The 22444-nt window shown below is 40.5% G+C and overlaps 4 protein-coding genes across 10 annotated transcripts in view; 2 read left to right on the forward strand and 2 right to left on the reverse strand.

Moving 5' to 3' along the window:
• LOC116840511 (putative epidermal cell surface receptor) overlaps window positions 1-7556 on the forward strand; it is a 21754-nt gene extending 14198 nt beyond the window's left edge. Inside the window, exons 6-13 of one of the 2 annotated variants that reach the window (XM_032807321.1) lie at window positions 69-427; window positions 585-840; window positions 1501-2853; window positions 3833-4034; window positions 4145-4643; window positions 4934-5294; window positions 5854-6072; window positions 6418-7556. In XM_032807321.1, coding sequence (XP_032663212.1) covers window positions 69-427; window positions 585-840; window positions 1501-2853; window positions 3833-4034; window positions 4145-4643; window positions 4934-5294; window positions 5854-6072; window positions 6418-6425 — 3257 coding nt within the window. In that variant the 3' untranslated portion in view covers window positions 6426-7556. The remainder of the gene's footprint in view (window positions 1-68; window positions 428-584; window positions 841-1500; window positions 2854-3832; window positions 4035-4144; window positions 4644-4933; window positions 5295-5853; window positions 6073-6417) is intronic. The other variant, XM_032807320.1, reaches the window with a different exon arrangement.
• On the reverse strand, window positions 7547-9583 carry LOC116840512 (glutathione peroxidase-like). 3 transcript variants are annotated; one of them, XM_032807324.1, is made up of 3 exons: window positions 9485-9583; window positions 9336-9418; window positions 7547-8518 (listed from the first exon to the last, which is right to left on the reverse strand). In XM_032807324.1, exons 2-3 carry the CDS (start codon window positions 9340-9342, stop codon window positions 7890-7892), a joined length of 636 nt encoding a protein of 211 aa, XP_032663215.1. In that variant the 5' UTR covers window positions 9343-9418; window positions 9485-9583; the 3' UTR covers window positions 7547-7889. The 3 variants fall into 3 exon arrangements, with proteins under 3 accessions (XP_032663215.1, XP_032663214.1, XP_032663213.1); XM_032807323.1 differs by lacking the exons at window positions 9336-9418; window positions 9485-9583 and adding an exon at window positions 8636-9286; XM_032807322.1 differs by lacking the exons at window positions 9336-9418; window positions 9485-9583 and adding an exon at window positions 8627-9286.
• Window positions 9584-10828: 1245 nt separating this feature from the next.
• Window positions 10829-14034, forward strand: LOC116840456 (pre-mRNA-splicing factor ISY1 homolog). 2 transcript variants are annotated; one of them, XM_032807170.1, is made up of 5 exons: window positions 10829-10926; window positions 11023-11045; window positions 11151-11469; window positions 11913-12321; window positions 13891-14034. In XM_032807170.1, the coding sequence occupies exons 1-4, from the start codon at window positions 10924-10926 to the stop codon at window positions 12276-12278; spliced, it is 711 nt and encodes a 236-aa protein (XP_032663061.1). In that variant the 5' UTR covers window positions 10829-10923; the 3' UTR covers window positions 12279-12321; window positions 13891-14034. The 2 variants fall into 2 exon arrangements, with proteins under 2 accessions (XP_032663061.1, XP_032663062.1); XM_032807171.1 differs by lacking the exon at window positions 13891-14034 and having other exon boundaries at window positions 10848-10926; window positions 11913-12383.
• The window catches only part of LOC116840452 (synaptotagmin-14), a 13868-nt gene continuing 3795 nt past the window's right edge, over window positions 12372-22444 (reverse strand). Inside the window, exons 3-10 of one of the 3 annotated variants that reach the window (XR_004377359.1) lie at window positions 21387-21575; window positions 20859-20996; window positions 20591-20649; window positions 20098-20277; window positions 19666-19989; window positions 18917-19270; window positions 13537-18729; window positions 12372-13469 (exon numbers count right to left, since the gene is read on the reverse strand). Coding sequence is in view for 1 of the 3 variants with exons in the window: in XM_032807161.1 (XP_032663052.1) it covers window positions 18517-18729; window positions 18917-19270; window positions 19666-19989; window positions 20098-20277; window positions 20591-20649; window positions 20859-20996; window positions 21387-21575 (1457 nt within the window). In the remaining 2 variants the exon portion in view is untranslated. Of the gene's footprint in view, window positions 18730-18916; window positions 19271-19665; window positions 19990-20097; window positions 20278-20590; window positions 20650-20858; window positions 20997-21386; window positions 21576-22444 lie in introns of all 3 variants that reach the window. The other 2 variants (XR_004377360.1, XM_032807161.1) reach the window with 2 other exon arrangements.

A 22444-nucleotide genomic window follows, 5' to 3' on the forward strand; every position in this document is an offset into this window, starting at 1 on the left:
ATAAAGTGAAAATATACGTACCCTATATTTTATAAGTTTTACAAAATAATCGAACTCCCGTGTTGTAGACGGTGTGATCTCGACTTTGGAACCCGCACATACGTACCACGTTCGCGTAGTAGAAGGAGCACGCACAGGTCCATCCATTCAGGTGTCCTTGCCGGCCGAAGTTGTCAAAGTAACAAACATCACGGAGAAAATGTCTGACAAAAACTCTTGCTACTACAGAGGAAAATCGTACAAGATCGACGCGGAATGGTACGACGAATGCTTACACTTCTGCACCTGCACGGAAGGCGGCAAACCCGAATGCGTCTCGATAGAATGTCCCACGGACTTCGGACTGGACTTGTTGGATAGCACTTGTCTGGATTGGGAAACTGTTCCACCGGACTTTAAGCCGCAACCACCGAACTGTTGTCCTCAGGTAATATCATGTCATAGAATACATTTTTTAACAAAGTTCAAAAATAAAAAAGAGAATAATTTTGAACGAAGATTGATTCTTTTTGTTGAATGAAAATTCTGCTGGAACTTTTTCTCGTTTTTGCACATTCGCACATCATTGTGTTCACATCTTCCAGGAGGTGCGCTGTAGAAATAACGGCTCTTGCCTTTACGAAGATATCGTGTATGATAATTGGAGCAAGTTGCCGATGAATGTCACCGGCTGCGAGCATGAATGCTACTGCGAGTTTGGCAACGTGTCTTGCCGCGCCGTTTGCAGTGCTGTACCAGCCTTGCCACCTCCCAACTTGTGTCCTTATCAGGCAACGTTGGCGAGTCATCCTGACAATCCATGCTGCGTGCAATGGACCTGTGTCCCTCCACCCGCAACAGGTAAATAATGGTCTAGGTGGAAACGAAAAATGCACTTTCCAACATCCTAGCCCGGTGGTTCTTAATCGTTGAGGGTGCACGCACTACTTGGGGTGCGATATGTCCAGATCCATAATTCCCTGATTGTTATTGACACTTGGGCGCGTGTTTCCTCGGAAACTCACTTTTTACCGCTGCGATTTAGTGGAAGGGAGGCGAGATTTTTTTTGTACGTAACCATCCTTGAGGTTATTTATTATTTGAGGAATTCGCATACATGAATGCATATGGCGAAAATAATTCGCGCTCTCCCCGATTTCCAACCGCCGTCTTGAATTTGACAATGTACACCTTGGAATTGGATTCGGATTTACCCTGAAAGTTCCGTGAGAGAGATTTTCGCGCGAGTCGGGCAACACCTCGGCCTCCCACGTGACGTCACGTTATCCAATATTGTTAACCTTAGACGTATGTTCGGCGACGCCTCCCTAGAGTTCCTCGATCCCTTTGTACATACTCCACAATAACCGAGAGCAAAGCTGTAAATGCATGCTTCATATGGCCACGGCTGCGCTTGGAAAATGCGTAAGTTGGATCCCGCTGTAAATATGCATGGACTATGGACAACCTGTGACCGATCACTGTGACAATCTCTGTGACAATGGACTTTACTCATTGCAGGAATGAACGTGACGACCGCGTACCCCGGCCCCTTAGCTACAGACACGTTCGATCGGCAAACGATTGACAATAGCAAAAGACCGAATAACAAGTCGGAAACATTCAAGCCCAGCCAGGAACCGGAGCGTGGCGCTTCCTCCTTTTGGGGAGATTCAAAAACCTATAAGACCCAACCAGACGCCACTACTCACGAACATCCTCATTATCCCATGGATCCTGGGCATCCTACAGCGCCTTATAACGGACCTTACAGTCCCGATTACATGCCCACACATCCCACCGTGGAGAACGTTTTCCATTTGCCCACCCACTCCGAAAAGCCGATATTGACCCCGAAAGAAAAGTCCAAGTCGAAATCCGACAATAAGAAGCCCGTAGAGCCAGTAAAGCCTCACAAGGACATGATCGATCAGTATTTCCCCGGCCCGTTAGCACCTAATAGGTTCCCCGACAAAACCACTTCGACGTCCCCGTACTCAGTCAACGAGAATCAATACATCTCAGGTTTATCGAACCCGAACAAACTGCCCCCTCAGCAGAAAGACGTTTTGATCAATCACCCCCCACTGATTTCGCTGAATCCTCATCCGGATATGCTAGGTCCACACTTTCCTTATGTTTCAAACAACAACAAAGAGAACATTTCTCCAGCTGGCTTCAATGACCAATTCGATAACTTAGCCAGACCTCCTTATCGGGGTCCAATTCCTGTCAAACCCGACACGATCGACCCGAACGTAATTGTTTCATCAGTTCCGAAAAAGAAAGCCATGCCAAGCAATCCGTTTGTCGACACGGACAAAACGAAAACATCTCCGGTACTGCCGGGTCGGCCGAAACAGGGTCAGAGAAATCCCGATCAGGAGATCTTGCCGGAGCAACTGTACCACCTGATAAATTTGCATCCCGACCTAACTCAGCTCGATCAAGCTCCCCCTCAAGGCCATCTAGGTCTGTACGACCTTCACCAGCAGATCTCTGGTCAAAAACAGCCGCCCAATGATCGCGGCCCGTCCGATTACTTCGGGACGCAGTCCTCCGGGCCAAAGAAAGTGATCAAGCCCCACATCTCGGCGCAAAAGAACGAGAACGGGCAGACCACTTATCACATTCACACGCCCGACATCCCTACATCTACGCAACAGCTCGAGGAACTGTTGGCGCATATCAGCCAGCACGATCCCAATCCTGGTCCTTTCCAACACTATCCCGGACAACCAGCCATACCTCATAATGTACCGAACGGCCCGCCAACGCCGCCCATTCTACCGCTTCACATAGACGCTCACATACCACATTCAGGACTCACGCATTTGAACCATCCGTTCGCAGCACAAACGCCAAACCAGTCAGGTTCGTTCCTGATTACCAGAAGAGATAATGTACAGGATCTTCGGTAATAGCCGCGCGATTAGTGAACGAGCCAATGCACCTCGTCGAAAACCGAAATGATTCTTCAGCTTTAGATGCTTTATCGATCCCTCTCGCAATGTTCAAAGTCTGCACGTCTAAGCCTCGAAGTTGCTCTCAAAAATAAAAAATCTGTTAAAATCTGTTTGCTAGTAGTCGAGAAGCATGATTTTGTCGGTCTGATCACGATAAGAAATCGACATTTTCTGGGATCTTTCTTATTTAGTCTGTTGCGATTCAATAATATTCAGTCATTTCAGTTTTCTATAAGGAATATCGGCACTTGCACGAGATACGCTTGTTACTAAAGATCTTGTATGGATGTACAAGGAACATCATGTTAATCTCGAAGCAGATCTTTCCAATTAAAGACATTAGCTGTGATCGAAAATTTACAGAAACGCGTAGAGATGAACGAGTCATGAGAATAAACTTCGATGTAAATTCGTGAAGACATATGATGGGAATGAACTTGAAACCAGGGAGTGGTGGAACAAGTTATTCTTAGAACAGAGCTCAAGTGAAAAAGAGCAATATATAAAAAAAATAATTACTTAAAAATACTTACATTAAAAATTACATTAAAAATACTTACATTAAAAAAAATAATTACTTAAAAATACTTACATTAAAAATGAGTATCAGAATTTATAAGAGAAAAAAAGAAAAAAAGACAGAGTTGGACAATTCAGCACCTAAATGGCAAGAGAATTTAGTAAATTTCAATTTACTATTAATCAACAATATTAACCAAGCAACTCTCTACTGAGAAAATTAATTTATATGTATTTACGTCTTACCATTCAACCACTCACTGTATGTCTTCACACATTTCTAGGCCCCACTAGCAAGATCGGCATTCTTGCTATTACTATAATGCAACATTGTAACAGAATAACAGATATATTTTCACGTATTATAGGTTTGGACCATAACATTGTACCTCCAGGCTTTCCATTGCCCGGAAGTATACCTGGATTCCCGGCTGCGCCACCCTCCAACGAGGTCACTGTGCAAATACTGGAGGCATTGGATGAACACACAGTTCGTCTGGTGTTTACCGTACCTCAGGTGCTGGTGGGACTGCACGGGAGAGTCGAGCTGCGATACACTAGTGATAAGACGTGAGTATACGGAGATAGGATACCATGAGACAGATGACAGATGAGACAGATGAGTTATCGATTTGTGTGTGTGTGTGAGTGTATGTAAGAAATCTCATCGCATCCCACAGGAATTTTGACCCATCCACATGGAAGCTACAGGTGTTTGCTCCTCCTAATGACCTGATCGCGACACAGCAACTCGAGTTCGAGTTGGGCGGTCTGGAGCCGATTACCGAGTACAAGGTGAAGATCACAGTGCGCCTGAAGGATCTGAACAACAGCCCGAGCAGCAAGATCTACAACGTGCGCACGTTGGAGAAACGCGCGGACGAAGCAACTTTGCCTCCGCAGATCCCGATCGATGCTGAGCTCCGCGCAATGGAGATGAACTCGAGCTGGGTCAACATCATGTGGAAGAAGTTCACGCAATACGAGTTACAGTTCATAGACGGCGTGCAATTAAGATACAAGGAACACGATGGTAAAGTTTACGCGGCAACACCGTTGATCCATCGTTCTGTCACGAATTACGTAATCGAGAACCTCAAGCCGGCGACCAAGTACGAAGTCGGTATCTACTTCATACCGTTCGCTGAACAAACAACGGAATTAATTAGCGAGAAAACGGTAAGACCTTTGATCGATTATCGCGCGTTGCGTTTGTAGTGTCTCGTGGCTCTCGTGATTAATCGTCCATGAGAATACCTCAATCAGGAAATTAAACGACACTTAGGACACTGATGAATCTGTGCGTTCAGCCTGTATTAATGGCTGTCACTTGAAACTTATCTTATGTGAAGTACTCAGAGTGGCATGCAAAGTTACACTGCTTTACAGACCTTAGAGTTATAGAAACCATATCTAACCATCGAATCTACAAAGATCCTTAATATCATGGATATTGTTCTCTTTTGTAGATCGAGATAACTACATCTATGGAGCCTGACCCCTATTCTTTCGATGTGAAAGTCGAAATTAAGACCATCAAGTCAACGGACGTGGAAGTGACATGGAGCGGCGTGCCATATCCGGAGGACAAATACGTGAACATTTACCGAGCGATCTACCAGAGCGACACCGGCAAAGAAGACACTAGCACCTTCAAAATCGCCAAGAGGGACTCTCATGCCAAGACCGTGATCAGCGACTTGAAACCTGGCACCAGATACCGATTATGGCTCGAGATATACTTGACGAACGGCAGGATAAAAAAGAGCAACGTTCAAGACTTCGTCACTAAACCTGGTGTCCTCTTACCGGCCACCGTGTCTCAGCAAGGTAGACGATCTTCTCGAGCAGATTTGATCCTTGCTTCAAAGATCTGATAGAATTACATAAGAAAAATCTATGTGAACATGTTTTTGATAGAAAATGATAGGCATATATATTTGAATGAATATTTAATCGTTGAAAATAAGTTACGCGATAAAAAATGAAAGAAATTTTAGGAATTTAAATTTCCGATAGAGAGAAATGATTATTACATACAATCGTGCACTAATCTTCTTTAATTAATCATTAGAAACCTACGTAGTCATTTGCAAAGTGCTAGACGACTTTTCTATTCAGTTTGACGTACAAGTATACAACGATAGACATCGCGCGTGATCTTTAATTAATAACTCAAAATTTTACGTGATCGTTTGCGAAATGGTAAAGGAATTTTGTGTTCATTTTGAGAAATTCTATCTGCATGTATATATGCTAACGAATATATCATGAATTATCAAACATCCTGTATTCTCCTCTATAAATCCTTATCAAATTTTTTAGTCAGCGATGTTTTTGTCTTTTGCAATCATTTTGTTAGACTAACTGATCGTCTCTTATTCCTCAGCCGGAAAACTCGCGTCGCTGCCTCTTCACGAAGGGGACTACTACGGTCCTCTGGTGATAGTGGCTATCGTGGCGTCCTTGGCGATATTATCGACTCTGATCCTGCTGATGATGTTGATGAAGAGACGCAGTAGCAGTAAAGCCGACATATCACCCCGTAAAACGACGTCGGCGTACGACAATCCATCCTACAAGGTAGAATTACAACAAGAAACTATGGGTAATTCGCTGTTATTGTTTTCTACGTAGCGTAAGGTAAAAACGCATCAATATTATATAGACGCATCGAGCGTTCGCATTCTGCACACTAATTTCCTCACAACCAAGAGTATCGTGGAAAATTACACATGTTTGTTTTGTTTATAAATTCTTCGACATACACGTCAGATGAATATACGACTTTGGTGCGTTTACCTTGTGATAAATATTTTTGGTCTTACGAAAGAAGCACTTAAATTAACTTATTTAATTATACTATCTTATTATACTTATTGAATTATACTATCTTATTATACTATCTTAACAACTAGTCAACACAAGGATATTGAGCGTTGTCTCTTTTTAGACTTGTGAAGACGCTGTCACGATATCCAACGGGAGGAACAAGACTATGACCGACCACGAGATGACTACTATCAATTCGAATGCCAAGGAAACTGCCTAAAGCTCTATAATTTATTAAATCTATATTTATTTATACATATCGCTGCGCGGCGAAAACCTGAAGATCCGTCTAATAAATCCGTCCATATACGTATAACGATGTATTATACGTACAAATGTTAAGAAAAAGGTATTACCGATCGATCAATTCACAGTCACACACGTCGAAAATAATCGTCAAGTGGCGTTGAAGCGACATACATATATATATGCCTGTTGTGGAAGACGCAATACTTTTATTAATAGTTTCGAAATACTCAAGCCGCAACGCATACACTGATGGCTTGCAATTTCATGCGAGTCATCTCGAGACAGAGATTAATAATTATATGAAGTTACATTGTATTAAAACTTGTATATAGCGCATATATTATACGACATTTACGATTTTAAGATACGTCGTTATTAATAGTCGTTATTTGAAACTTATTTCAAGTGAGATAGTCAGATCTGAATTTAGAACCAGATGTAAATTTTTCACGTGAATTGTATTTATAAATAGGTAAATAAATAAATAAATAAATATATATATATATATATATATATATATATATATATATATATAGTTACGAATATCGTATGATTCAAATATCAAAAACTCTAATATAACTTGATATTGAAATCTGAATATCTCATGTGAGACAAATTTCAAGTTAGGACTATTAATAGCCTAAATCTCTTTTGTGGAAAAAGGATAACAAAAAAAGAGGAAGGCAACACGAACAAATCCATCGGATTTGTCTGTACTTAAAAATTTTACGTTGTAATATCCATTTATATATATATATATATATATTCACGTATATATTACTCGGTTAATATGTTTTTTGATGTATTAAAAGAAATTAATTACTTAATTAAGACACTTATAAGTAAATAGCTTCACACGTCGTGTCTTATTGGACCGAACGGATTTTGTACAGTTTACATTTGTATTTTTAGAGAGAAAAATTTATAAAATATATAACATTATTACAAATTTGTGCAAGTGTAAATATCACGCCCGAGTCAGCCATAATAATCAATCGTCATACTTTAAAATAACTTTATTTGGATTCTCTTCAAGTATAATGCAATTTTCCCATATCCCATTTAACAATATAAGTAGCGAATAAACGTTTCTACGATAAACTTCCTTATCCTTAGATTTACGTAATTGTATGTATGCGTCTCCGTCAAGTGTCTCTACAGTAAATGAGGAAAGATAGAGTTATTGGCGACATAATTACGTATATGTATCTTCAAAAGTATCATATATAAAAATATTATATTCAAAAGTAATTATAAAAAAGTATTATAAAAAGAGGAAGCGCGCACACACACAAGAAAGAAATAATGTAAAATTTTTTACATTATTTACAGGAAAAGATATTTTTATTTCCTCATAGATTCTTCAATATCGGACGGTGCGCTTTTGGTAAAAAGATATTTTTTCAAAGATTCTTCCATGTCGGACGGTGCGCTTTTCGGGCTGAATTTTTCCACCGGTTTGCCATTCCTGTCCACGAGGAACTTGGTGAAATTCCACGAGATGACGCCTTCAACTCCTTTCTGGTTCTGCAGCCACTTCCACAACGGATGGGCGTTCTCCCCATTTACGTCGATTTTCGCGTACATATCGAAGGTGACGTTGTATTGCTGCACGAATTCCGAGATCTCTTTGTTCGTGCCCGATTCTTGATTACCGAATTGATTGCAGGGGAATGCGAGAATTCGTAGACCGTTCGCCATGTACTTTTCGTAGAGTTGCTCAAGCTCCTTATAATTCACGTCCGTGAGGCCGCAGTGACTGGCGACGTTGACGATGATGAGCACATTGCCACGATATTTCTCCAGAGGTACATCGTTACCGTTGATGTCCTTCGCGTGGAAATCGTAGACCGAAGCAGCGGATTCCCAGTTGGTTTCTTGGTCAAACAATTTTGGAGCTGATTTAGTCATCCGTTTCCCACAATCGGCGTTTCTCGAGAAGACGACAATAAGCAGGAGTAACGACGTAATTCCTGTGTTTATATAATACAATTATTATTAGTTAACACTGTCACATCTGACAAGATTGATAAATCCAAGATATATCTCAATCAAGGCTGATAAATCAAAGACTGAATTACTCTTAACACCTCTTAAAGCACTTCTTGCCTCCCTTGTTTCTCTTCTCTTTTATTTCTCCTTTTTGATGAATTTTATATTTTTCTCCAAATCTTTGTTTGATTCTGATGAGAGGCTTAAATACCAAAGTAAAATTGTAGTAAACTGATAGTATACAAATATTTCAGGATGAGAATATAATAAAAAACATAGTCAGAACTTCTGTAGTTGTTTTAGGAAAAATGTTCGTGTCTATTCCCGCATAAAACGGAAGAACGTACTGAATATTTTCTATACATGAAGATAACATACAGATGTTATCAGACATCCTGGAGTATTCCAGGAAGTTCTGAAAACATGCAAGATGATCTCAAGAAATATTATACTACCTAGAACTGTCAGAATTTCTGTCATTATCTAAGAAACATTTTTCATTTCTTCACGTATACAAAGCGGGAGAACGTATCGAATATTTTCTATACATGAAAATGTATATACACATGTCACAAAGTGTTCTGGAGTAATCCAAGATGTTCTGAACACGTACAGGATGATCTGAAGAAGTCTTGTGTTCTATACTAGGACTTTGCACAGAATAAAGAAAAAAAGCATTTAAAAAATTGCCGTTATTAAATGATTAAATCGTCACTAGCGTTATTCAGACAAATTCTATGTGAAGAGATACAAATGAAATAAGCAATTATGAGGATTAGAATCTTTCCGTCTACTCACGCAACATTCTGACGGAAACACCAGAGACTCCGGTGGTGGCCGAACGCTTACTGAGATCGCTCTGAAGTGATCCTGATATATCACTACCAAGCACGTGTGTCGCTAGGTGAGACAGCTTGATGATTCACTGATAAATAAAGTGAAATTACCTGGTGGGCACGTAATGCAATGTAGCGCTTCGCGCGTGATAATCCTCAATTCCAGAGTTTGATAATGTATACAAGTTTACTGATACAGGCTCTTTGTTGTTTCATATTTGCTCGTTTTGTAAGGCCTTGAAGACACATTGACCCACACCGATCTCTGTCCTCGAAGCGTGTGCCGTGCCATGTGTTTATAGCGTTTGCGATCAATGTCTCGATATGCGCAAGGCTATTTGCAGCTACGTGCAAAGTTAAAGACCTATCCGAGTAGGATCGCGTGATCGCGTAGTCGCGTACGCGCAGGGAGAACAAAATCGATAAACTAAAGAAAAATCAAGTAAAACGCATTAAACCTCGTTATGCGCGTTATATACGTGATCGCCGATTGATATCTGAATTAAAGCTGATTTCGCCGAATTCAAATGAAATTAATCGACAGTTAATTCAGCCGACAAAGTCGGCATCAACATGGAAAATAAAAAGCAATTTATTGTTAAAAAACAGTAAGAAAATTCCCTTATTCTCTCGTTATAACTTATTGTTTAAAATTGCTATTAGTCGAGTACTAATTCCTCCATTTTGCTAATATACGAAGAATTTTTAATTTCTTACTTATTGTTGAACGACAAATTATATAGTTAGAAATCGCTGCTGGCTATTCTGCCAGTATATCGTTGATTAATTTGATTGAAGTTTGGGGAACGTTTAGAATTATTAATAAAACTTTCTTAGAGTTGCCAGTAAGATTCTCTTGTGAAATGTAAATCGTGTGAAGCGGACTTAACTTCGTTTCAAGATGCTCTTTCATGCAGTTGAAATCAGAACCGGTTTTCAGCATTAAAAACATGCTCTGGAAACCTTGAGACACGACCAGTTTCCTGCAATTTAAAGATGGGCGATGCGCAATCAATAAATCGATGATCGATTCTTTCTTCTCGATGATCGATTATCTTCTCGATATTTGCACGTCGATTAATTTTTACGTCGATAATCTTTCTGTGATTCAATATTATCAAGTTTCATAATTTAAAACAATTTGGCTAGTCCTTTTGAACAATTTATTTAGACGCTGTTTAAACAGAGAAAAGAAGAGAGCCGCTTTTAATCGTATGTGAAGCGCTTTCTGTACAACCGTAGCATAAACTACGTAGCCAATATCTGTGATTTCTTGATTCTGTTCTGTGCTAAGAACTAAATGATATGAGTTAAACAAAAAAGAATAATCATATGCTGTCTTTACACATACGGCTCGACTGAAAGTGGTCCATGATCACTTTTCTTCTTCTATCTCTCTAGTTTAAATAAACTTTGTTTAAATTTCTCCTAAACATTGCTAGTTAAGCTAACGGGTTTCTCGTGTTGTCGCTAGATGGTGCCAGGTAGGCTGTTGACATGTGTGACATTATAATACATAACCTAGAAATACAAACGCAACCGTTCGCAAAATGGTAAGTAAATTCGTTAAATTTTATTATGTATTTTATTAAGTTATATGTAATCGAATAGTGTGTCTTATATTATCTAATAAATCTCGTATTTTTTAGGCGCGAAATGCAGAGAAGGCTATGTGAGTACAATCTCATCTCCATTTTTTCAATCTTTTACACGTTTTTATGATTTATTCAATGACCGTCTTATAATTTCTAATTACTAATGCCGCTGATATTTTCAGGACAACGTTGGCTCGTTGGAGAGCAGCGCAAAGTAATGAAGGAGCAAGGAAAGAGCAGGAACGGAGGCCATACCTAGCCTCAGAATGTAGAGATTTACGTAAGGCAGAAAAGTGGAGAATGCAAATAATCAGAGAAATAGCCAAGAAAGTTGCTCAAATTCAAAATGCCGGACTTGGAGAATTTCGTATTCGTGACTTAAATGATGAAATTAACAAATTGCTTAGAGAAAAACGACACTGGGAAGCACAGATAAAAGAGCTCGGTGGACCTGACTATTCTAGAGTCGGTCCTCGCATGTTGGACCACGAAGGACGCGAGGTAAAGTCACAAATTATTATGATAGTCTTGAGACCCATGCATCCTCATATTTTCCACTGAATCTTTATATTTTGCATTCAGTAATGAATGAAACAAAAATGGTCATGGGACTCGTGTATCTTCATACTTTTCATTAAAAAATAAACTAGAATTGATATATTAAAATCCTCTGACATCAACAATCAAAGAAATCTTGTAAAAAGAGCTAATAAGAGCTGAGCGAATAAAAGCTAATAAGAACTGAGCTCTAAGTAGTTGTACATTAAATATGTATAAAAATGTGATCTTATATTATCATGAATATAGTATACAAATCCCTCACTGGTTCCTTTCCAACATAAAAGTAGAGCTTCCTAAAACCCAGCACTTATAGGTTCTTCTTTGCAAGGTTTCATTCATTAATGAATGAAACATTTTACTGAAGTACTTTGATCGAATAACAGGTGCCTGGCAATAGAGGTTACAAGTATTTTGGAGCTGCCAAGGAACTGCCTGGCGTCAGAGAATTATTCGAGCAAGAACCACCACCACCCCCCCGGAAAACCCGCGCGGAATTGATGAAGGACATCGACGCGGACTACTATGGTTATATGGACGACGATGACGGTATCCTGATACCATTGGAACAAAAAGCGGAACAAGAAGCGAAAGAAAAGTGCATCAACGAATGGATATCTCGCGAGAAAGATCCAGAATCTGCGGACGTTGAGACCACGGCACAGAAGTCGATTCCCACGCAGCAAGATATCCAGGAGGCTCTGTTAGCTAGGAAGAAAAAAGAACTACTGGACAAATATGGTCTGGATTGAAGCCTGTGCTGAGATTAGTCTGCGCTACCTTGTGCACACACAAGTAACTATTTTTTAATAATTTGTATATATATAATTGAACAATAATAAATATATATTCGTAAATTTATTGATTTAATTATATATTAGAATACATTTTTATAAAACGCGATGGATATAATAATTATTGTTAATTTATAAGTACGTAATAACATTGATTAAGGTAATTAGTTTGTGCAGTAGACATTCAAACTTGAATTGATGCTTATCGAGAGAGAAAAAACGGGTGCTGTAGATAAAATATAGATCAAAATCCAACGGTAGTCTGTTTATAATCTTCGCGACCTGGTCGTTTCCTCTCTATCGTTTTCTCATGCCTTCCTCGGGAAATGGATGAAATACCGCAATAAATTAGAACGACGGGATTGATTACGGTACGTATTATCTCTCGTGACTCTGTAATAAAATCTAGAAATCATCGCACACACTTATCTTCCTTTTGTATGCTCGTATTTGTTGCAATGTTTAAAGACTATTCTACAATCGCGTGAGCGTGGTCGTGAACGTAAAAGCCAACCAATCGGAGTGTTTTGTTCACTGATTGCTTTATTGTAACTGGTTGTCGTAATCACTCACAACCACCTGTGACCACACTTACACAATTATAGAACGGCCTTAATGAATCCTCGTTGCAAGATAATTCAATGCGTTGGTATGCTCGACTTTGTCTCTTGTCGATACTGCAAGCATCTACCGGCAGACGAGTCCTACCTAGTTCTGCAGCATGTCCACTATACGAAGCTAGGGTGACCAGATATCCGCGAAAAATGAGGGAAAATAACGTCTCACTGCCTATTGTATCTGCTCTTGTTTACACATACACGCACACGCACATGTCTACACACACTTACGCTTCATTTCTATAAGTTCGATATAATAATGCGCAAAATACTCTACTCACAAACAGATGGACCGATTCTTCGTTTAATTTCGAAGCTCGAACGGAACCTTAATCGGCTGAATTCAGGTGCGAGAAGGCTCGTCCTTCCTCGGAAAACTTCTAATCTAGAAAGATTCGTTAGATCTGCCAGAATGACGAAAGGGTTCATTTTTGAGACCCAAGTATGTGTCGTATGATGAAAAATGGGGAGGTCTGGTCACCCTATACGAAGCCAGCGGCGTCGACTTTTATCACGCAAAGTGTGAAAAACGCTGTAAGATTAATATTATCACGATTATGTTACATCAGATTCGAAGGAGTAAAAGGCCTAAAAATTACCCTGAAAAACTACCCGCTAATGAATTACTTCATATGCCGACTGGAACTCTTGGAATTCCTCTAATTCCAGCTCGCGTTATACAAAACGAATGATCGGTTACCTCGAATCGAGAGATCAACTACCTCGTTTACTTGATTTAGATAAATGTAATTCTCTCCCCCCCCCCATCAGTATCGTGCCGTTTATAAACAGACTGTACATTATACGATGACATCGCTAAGGCTCAGAAGTGCTCTCTAACAATAATATGATTATATATAGCTATCTATGATAGCTTTATGTAAATCATACTAATGCTATAAATCGTGATGGATTTTGTATTTAGCGCCAAGTGAGACCGTTTGTGTTCACAGCTGAAGATAATGTCGAGCTACGAGATGGAATTGTGTGCAATCATCACAGCAACGCATAAAAGACACTCGAGCGACAAATGATGGGACGAAAATCAACGGGCTTCCTCGAGTCTCTCTCACTCGGGGGGGGAACAATTCGATTTGAATGGCGGCGTACACTTGGCGCTAAATGTAGACACAAGAGGAACCTCGCGCTAGAAGAACGTGACGAGAAAGTCTGCTGTGCTCCGAGGGAACACTTCTGAGACCGCGCGATCGCTTTTACTCCTAACGCAAGTGACAGAATAGTTCGAGCATGGATTAATATAACCACGATGAAAATTTACCACTAGAGGCTTGAAAAAGTCAAGCGTTAAATAATTCACAGCATCTGTTTGTCCGTTAATCAGTCACCGGCTTTATCCGGGGGTCCCCTGACGATTTTTTTTCGTTTTCTTTTTTTCTTCTTTTGGTCTAAGCTCATCTTCCACGTTATATTGATGCCGTCCCTTCCGTATCTGCCATAATACAGTGATAACAATTCGGTTAACACGAACATTCAATAGATGTTGCAAATACGTATAACACATGTGCGAACTTTTCAGATACTTTTTTTGAGAATCTCTCAGCTATTTTACAGCGTTTCCCTCGATTTGAAGGGCGTCGAGAAACAACCTGTATGTGTACTCACAACATCCTCTTCGAGACGCTTCTGTCGACCAAGGAGAAGCGCAAGTAGCCCAGATAGCGCAAAACATTCTATGAATATTTTTATGAAATACGAGTGTTCTTAATTCCAGAATATTCAAATCGAATATTCTATGAATAATACATATAATATAGCAGGCGGGAACTAGTATATTTATAATAGAAAAGAACATTCGTAAAATTTATTCATTGCACATGTGCAATGCATTTACGTAACTGAAAAGTTCTCCGAATGGTAATATGCATTTGTTATAACTTAGTAATGTAACGTATCTACGAAATAGAATACACGAATTATTCTTTTATAACTGTAAAAGCACAAAGTCAATAACTAATCTACATTTTACAAATATTTTATGCACATTCATAGAACATTTGTATCATTCGAACATATTATGAGCGTACTGTCAACATACAACAATATTTTTAATACATTCGTAGAATGTACAAATATATATAAGGAATATTCATAGAATATTCCTGTGCTATCTGGAAGAGTCTGTTATTTGCGTTGTCGAATAACGACTAGGCGTCTGATATTTAGGTAACAGGCGCGAGCCTCTCGTACAAAATGCCCGAACAACGAAAGAAATATTCCGCGCGATACATCGAAATCGCGACACCCTAACGGTACATGCAACGTGCAGCAACACGGCGGGAACCCCCTCGTGTGTACTCGTCCCATAAATTCCCTCTATATATAATATTAACGTTACAGATTATAACATCTCTATCTAACGTACGTACTCATGTACTCGTGTATGTTTCTAAATCGAGTTACAGTTATATCGACTCTACAATCACATCTGCGTTTACGGAGTGCGTTTTGCGAGTCATTGTGCGTCATTGAATTGTGTGAATCGCCCCGCTCCTCGTTACACGCCTTGATTTATACCCGATCGAGATATCTTCGTCTGAAATCGTCGTCATCATCACTATTATCAACATCGATGTCGTCGTCGTCGTCGTCGTCGTCGTCGTCGTCATCGTCGTTATCGTCATCGTCATCGTCGTCATTATGTCACAGCGCCAATTGCCACCCGCGCGCATGTATCAATCCATTCTCGAACCATCTCAAGACACCAACATACACCCGTGTTCTTAATCCATAGTTTAACGCCACTTGCTCGCCGCTTCTAAGTCCGTTTCGATTCTAAACTCCTTCAGACATACCTGAGCGAAGTGTAAGACGCCACTTTGGATTAGGATTAAAGGTTGCGGCTAAGTGAACCGGACTAATCTAAAGGTTAATGAAGACCGTTGTATATAAAAAAGAACGTAAATGCAAAAGCATAGCGTCTTGGCGAGCGGAACAGCTGGCATGAACTTTGCTGGCTAGTAACGAGCTTCCTCGATATTGGAAGAGGGTCAACGGACAGTTCAGCTATACTACTACTTAGCCGATCTGTTTAAAATAGTAGATACAAAACGACAATGTTATGTAATAGTGTTTAGCCTGAATTTCAACTTAAATCGATGGGAATGAATAACACGAAGATTGATTTACACGGAAATTCAGATTGAACATAATCTTGTTGTTTTGTATTTATCATTTCAAGCAAGGCAATACCATCGATTCATCATCCAAATAGAGTCAGGATGAATCACCATGTTGTTTCGCGAAATTCGACGTCTTAGTCGGCGGAAAATGGTGGCCGCCACTTTTGCGCGAACTCCTGTCAGAATCGACTGTCGAGGCGTTTGCGCTTCGTTCAGGTAATGTCTGACTCCCGGCTCACGATATACCGAGTACAATGTTATGGATACCGATACCAAATGATGGAAATCGGATAGTTCGTACACGTCAAGGTAAAAGTATCAATTCCCGGACACGTGTCTAATCCTGAACATTCCTATTGCTTTGGCCTTTAAATACAAATATTTAAACTTTCAACATAAAATGTATGTATATACATAATACTTGTGTATATATTTTTCATGTTGAAAATTTGAAATATCTATATTTAAAGACCAAACAATAAGAATGTCCAGGATTAGGTACATGTCCGAATATTAGCACTTTTACTTTAAAGGCGCGGCGAGAACACGGGCCCAATATTCATAGTATCGATTCGTGCGAACAAGCACAAGCAGATCGAATATCGTCGAATGTACTATAAGATGGATCAATACTGACACACCGCGACACAGTAAAAGCGATGATTCACAACTTGAAGAACAACAACGGCGTTGCCGAGATGCTTAGACAGCGCGTCCACAATGTGACAACGCGTTTTTCATAAAATGGAGCGATTTTACAGGCAAATAAACCGCGAGCGAGAATGTATTTTTCGATAAAAGTAAATATAACTTTACATCCGATCTCGAAAGCTTTTACCTAAAATTGTTACCTAGCGACGAAAATTAATGAGACTGTGAATACACTGAAAGCATCGAGAAAAAGAATGTTGAGAACCCGAATTTGCTTGTTATCGATATTATATTAACTCGCGCATCTAGCAGATCACCCGACGCGCTTGAAAACAGCGAATAGCAAGCCAAGGCGTCTCAACAATTTCGTTATTGTTCTACAAAACAATAGTTACGATCGCATGATGACAATTCTCACTGTGTCGGTGTTGTCTTATCTTGAGGGTGGACGCACGAATTATTTGCAAAATTCAAAGCTCCCGTTGTTCACTGCGATTGAATACCATGTCTCCAAAGGTGCAATTGACTCTCGCACCTTTCGTGCAAATCAAATTCGAACGATCCTGTCGTGCACCGTCTTCTCACTTTCGGCTCGAAATTCCGCGTTTTCTTGACGCGTGGCCACCCTTACGGCATCTTACAGTACAGTGAAGTCGAGAGATGCAAATCATCCATCTCGGAGCGAGTTCGCCGGCCGCTCGAATTCCGCCTTACGTTCCACGACGATTCTCTGCGTTTAGCGTGGCGCGCGGCCTAAAAAGGGTGAAAGGCACAAAGTAAAGAATAAACGGTTCAGATTGGCTCAGGCACATGTCGAGTCGGAGAGCGTCGCACCACGTGACAGGACAGGCACGATGAATTGGGCCGGTGCGTCGGTCAACGGCACGCGATCGTCGGAACCCTCGACATTGAAGACAACCCACCCGCTCTGCTCTCACCAGCGTATCAAAAAGGGAATGTACTTGGTACATTTAGACGTGAGAGTTTGCAACTCAGAGATTTACAACATCCCAAACAGCATCCCGAACAACAAAAACAAAAGCCCGAGGAACCTCTAAGAGGGCGTCTAAGAGTTTTCTCGCGCATGATGTTGGAACGTTCCTCCGCAGACGCCTCTGGACGAGACGCCACTTGAAGAAAAAACACTTGCGTTTGTCCAACAGGCGTTCGAGAAAATTGGTACCTCGCCTTTCAGACGCCTTTGTGACGCCACTAGATGCTTGCTTAGCCCTCATTCAACGAACATCTTACAGTGATCTAGAGAACGTTTCTCCGCAATGTTAATAAACACGCTTGTTCTCGTCTGACAGACGTGTGAGAAGTTAGCGCAATTTTAGGACATCATAGTGTACGCTGTTGGACTCGTGTTCGACAAACCGATTCGAGAAATCGGCATCTTTCAGATGATTCTTACAATACTATTAGACGCTCGCGTTACTCGTCTAACGAACGCACATCCAAGAGGTCAACGGGACGTCTTTATGAGACGTCGTGATTGGACACTTGCGTTGTTCGGGATCCGACTTGCGACTGACAGATCGACTGAAGTATTGACTTTTGTTGTTTAACCGGGCAGTACACGGCGTGTCTCCGCGAGATAAGGAGAAAGTAGTCGAGATCCCTCTCGAGACAAGACCGCCGCGAGCGGCTGTTCCTTCTCCCGGAAATGCGTCTCCTTTTTCCTACGTTCCTCAGCGAGCTACCGAGGCTCAAATCCGGTCCATCCACGCTCGAGAGCCACTGCTCCAAGAATCATCAATCCATGGCAAGCGCTCGCTCGCGGCCACTTCAAGGACGCAGCAGCGAGTGCCAGCGTTGTACCTGCGTCGGCTGTCTTGCCGTTCGCATGTCGTTCCAATGCTGCAGTTCCTCGGACCCGGAGCTGTTCAGGCCGAGGCACAGCCAGCCGATCATCTCCCGTCCCTTCCTGCCCATTCCACCCCGTCGGCGATTGTATACGGACAAGAAGAGCGTGACGTCTCCCAGTTGGAACAAAGCGACCTGCCCGTGCGAAGGAAATTTGGTGTAAAGCAAGAGTGTAAGATCCTTTTTAAGGACAGCAGTCGCAAATAAATAATCTAATATTCAGATCAGCCAATCTTTCAATTAAGAAAAATTAAGTAAAATATTAAATTGGTTCAAAAGATTTATTATTTTCTCAACAAATAAGATTGTCATGAAAAGTTACCTGGAATATGAAAGTCTCCTTGTAGAGAGGGTTTGGCTGGGCACGCTTCAGACCAGTCTTCGACCGGCCCATTTCGTGGCCGTTGCTGTCGACCAGGGCGAGCTTCACGTAGGTATCAGGTGGTTTTGTGTCATTTCCTCCCCCGCCGCGGAAATGCGAACCCTTGATTATCTCCACCGATAAGCGGCCCGTCGTGCCGTTGTATGCCAGACCGATTAGAATTTCCGCGACACTACCGCCCTTCATGCTGCTGCCGTAAGGTGGTACGGCAGGTGAGGCGTACGACTGGACTGACTGTTGAGATCCTGTGGAGTCGCTACGAGTGAGACTGCTGGTGGTTCCCCAATCCTGTGCCTAAAAGCGTCATACGATTGTAATACCTTCTGCACAACTTATCAGATACAATTCAGAGCGTTACAAAAGATTATAGCTACGCAAGTAGCTTTATTATATATTATATTATAATTTTCATAATATAGCTTTAATTTGTCATGTGTAGTTTACTTAAATTTTCAACACTTACAATTTTAATATAAAGTCGATTATAGTTATTAAGTGTACACATTAAGAAAAAAGAAAATTATCTAATTTAATTTAATTATTAAGAAAATTATTATTAATCATATTATTTATAATATGATATTTATATTATAGCTACACACACATGTAAATATTACAAATGTACATTAAAAAAATACATTACAGATCACCGGTCATGAAGAAGTGGAGAAGACTAGAATATTTTTTACCGAGGAAGATAGCGGCGGCTGAAGCGTCAACCAGAGAGTAGTCTCCAGCTGGAGGTTGATCTGATCGAAAGACACTCTGGCTTCGCCCAACAATCTCTCCCGACGCATCATCCTGCCGCCCCAGAGGTACACTCTGAGCCGCACTCCCATCGCATTTACGTCTTCTGGGTTCACACGGGGAAGCAAGAAGCTTTCCATGTACTGCGGGGACGTTCCTTGACGGACTCGAGTCTTGCGTCTCTGCTTCTTCGACGGTAGAAGGACCAACCGTACCTGGCTACCACCGATACCGGGAGGATAGTTTCGACCTTGCAGCACGTGAACCTGTGGGGATAATGTTAGTCGGGAGGCAAGTTAACATGAGAGAAGTGCGAGAGAGCAATTGTGCGAATTGGAAGTGGCGACTAAACGTCATAAAGTAAATATACGAACTGTCATCTCGCGCATCGGGGCGTCATATAAGAAAGCGACTTCCAGGCCGCCAACTTCCTCGGTAGTCGTTGTACCCATCGTCCTGATGACGTCGTTACTCGTCGATTCATTTTGCTCAACTTCTATTTCCTGCTCCCTGCTGTCAAGTATGATGCTGGAAGCCCCGACTTCCACTACGCACTGCGAACAAGCGAAACGAGATAATGAATCCAATTTTCTTTCCTGCGCTGTAGAGAATCAGAATGTTCTATATTTTAACTTATGTTACTCTCAGCCGGGTCAAACCGTTTCACTATATACACTTGGCAAAATATATATAACAGATGCTACATTAATTAAGATTGTACATTTTTAACAATTGATTAATATTCGACATGTTGATACGAGCTATTCAGTTAGATGATTATAAAATTCTCTAAACTGTTTTTCCGATTCGGAGGGTCTTTTTAAAATAATTTGAAAATTTTTCTCTTAAATGGATTCGAAAGATCACCTGTTGTTGATCTGCTGGAGGATGTTCCTCGGTGCAGCTGCTGGAAGTCGTCCCAGCATCTATAAACAAGAAACATATTGACAAATCCGAGAAAAATGAGATGTGTGATAGTTACTCTTAGAATACCAATTGAAACTGTCAACGTATCCACGTTGCTATATCTTTACGTTTAGAATAGGGATGCATCGTTAATGTTGTTCATTGTCTTTATATTATTGCTCATTCTTGGTATTCTGAGATTAAGCTACATTGTCGTACTGTTACTGACCCACAATGGTAGTCGGTCCATCTTCCGCTTGGATAGTCAGTGTATCCGGCGGGGGATGCGAACGCGAGTTCAATCGTCGTAGGGCGTCTTCCTCTGAATCGGAGCTTGTTTCTGGATCCGAGTAGGAGAATGCCTTCCCTATCGGACGAATGTGCTGATTACTGAGAACTGCTCGCAGAGCCTCAAAGAGCCAAGTACTTAACATTCCGATAATTTGACACACAGTAAAATTTACCGTAATAAATTATATAATAATTATATAAATTATACGAATTTTTTAAGCTGTTCTTTTTTATAACGCGACAATTCGTTCGATAAATTTGGAATAACTCTCGCAAGCTCGCAGGAACGAAATTTTAATTATTCTCTGCTCAAGTTCGAAGTAGTGAATCGTCGAAAATTAATTATCCGCAGCATACATGCCGAGAAGTTCCATTTACTTTGGATATCACTGACAGACGGCAGGCAGTTTACGAGATTTTCGCACGGATAAGAATGGAAGGCGGAGTAAACCACTGGATCATGTACCTATGTTTTTCGAGATTTGAGATGTGGAGCTGTTGGTGGACTCACAGAGGGGCACACAGACTCCGCCGAAGAGCGCGGTGGACGAGGGCGGTGTGAAGCACCACTTCCGGGATAAGTAGAGGAAGAGAGCCAGCAGTAGGACTATGAAACCAGCAACGGCACCCAGAACTGCAGTCGCTTCCACAGGTACTGAAATAGCGCCAAGCGCAGATCGGCTTTAACGCGATTTGCGTAACGAGCAAGAAATTCACGCCGCGAAATCCTTTTTCTTTTTGCTCCTAATGCAGAGATCAATCTCCATGCTCAAAGATCGTATTGACACGAGAAAAATGAGTATGAATTGTACACAAATGAAATCAATGATTATAAGGCTCTTTTATTTAAATAAAAGAATCTATAGGAAAATAACGATAAAAGCCAATTGCAAATCTAATTTGCATATATTTATAACACACAGAGAGAATTTTGTAGTAAAAATCGCTATAGAATTTTTTAACCAAGGAACAGGTCGACATTTTGCAATAATTGACTCTCCTTTCATTTCAGACGTCCTATTTTTTAGGAAATAAAATGTGCTATTAAAAAATTGGCTATTTCTAGCAAAATTTTCGATGGTTTTTAGCATATATATAGGCTTTATTTCTGCCTATTAGAGACAGCAAAATTGAAAGTAATTTATATGAAAAAAGAATTTATAATATTTTTCTTCTACTGCACATGCAGATCCAAATCACTTTAATATCAGAACATCTCAATTATATATTTTCATCTTCATTTTACTTTGTAATTTTGATTGAAAGATTCAAGTGACTTGTATCTGCGTATAATATTATTATTAGGACCTTAACTTAGTTTCCGCCCAAAAAATACTGAGAAAAAGCATTTATTGTAAAAAATTTATTTAAATTATTTCAATGAAAGTATTTTCCATCACTTTCTACAACTTTTTGCCATCTTTCTGGCAACTGGGCGATACCATCTCGATAAAACGATGTTTGTTTCGAAGCAATCCATTCGTCCACCCATTCTCGCACTTCTTCAACATTTCGGAAGCGTGT

This window comes from Odontomachus brunneus, unplaced genomic scaffold (assembly GCF_010583005.1).
Source record: "Odontomachus brunneus isolate Ranch 3 - 2012 unplaced genomic scaffold, Obru_v1 Obru_scaffold_010, whole genome shotgun sequence".
NCBI lineage: Eukaryota > Metazoa > Arthropoda > Insecta > Hymenoptera > Formicidae > Odontomachus > Odontomachus brunneus.

Bases quoted from the DNA above. Each gene is read 5' to 3' on its own strand.
- LOC116840456 (XM_032807170.1), top strand. The intron at 11,046-11,150 runs GTGAGTACAATC...TGATATTTTCAG, and splicing joins CGAAATGCAGAGAAGGCTAT to GACAACGTTGGCTCGTTGGA. The intron at 11,470-11,912 runs GTAAAGTCACAA...ATCGAATAACAG, and splicing joins TGGACCACGAAGGACGCGAG to GTGCCTGGCAATAGAGGTTA.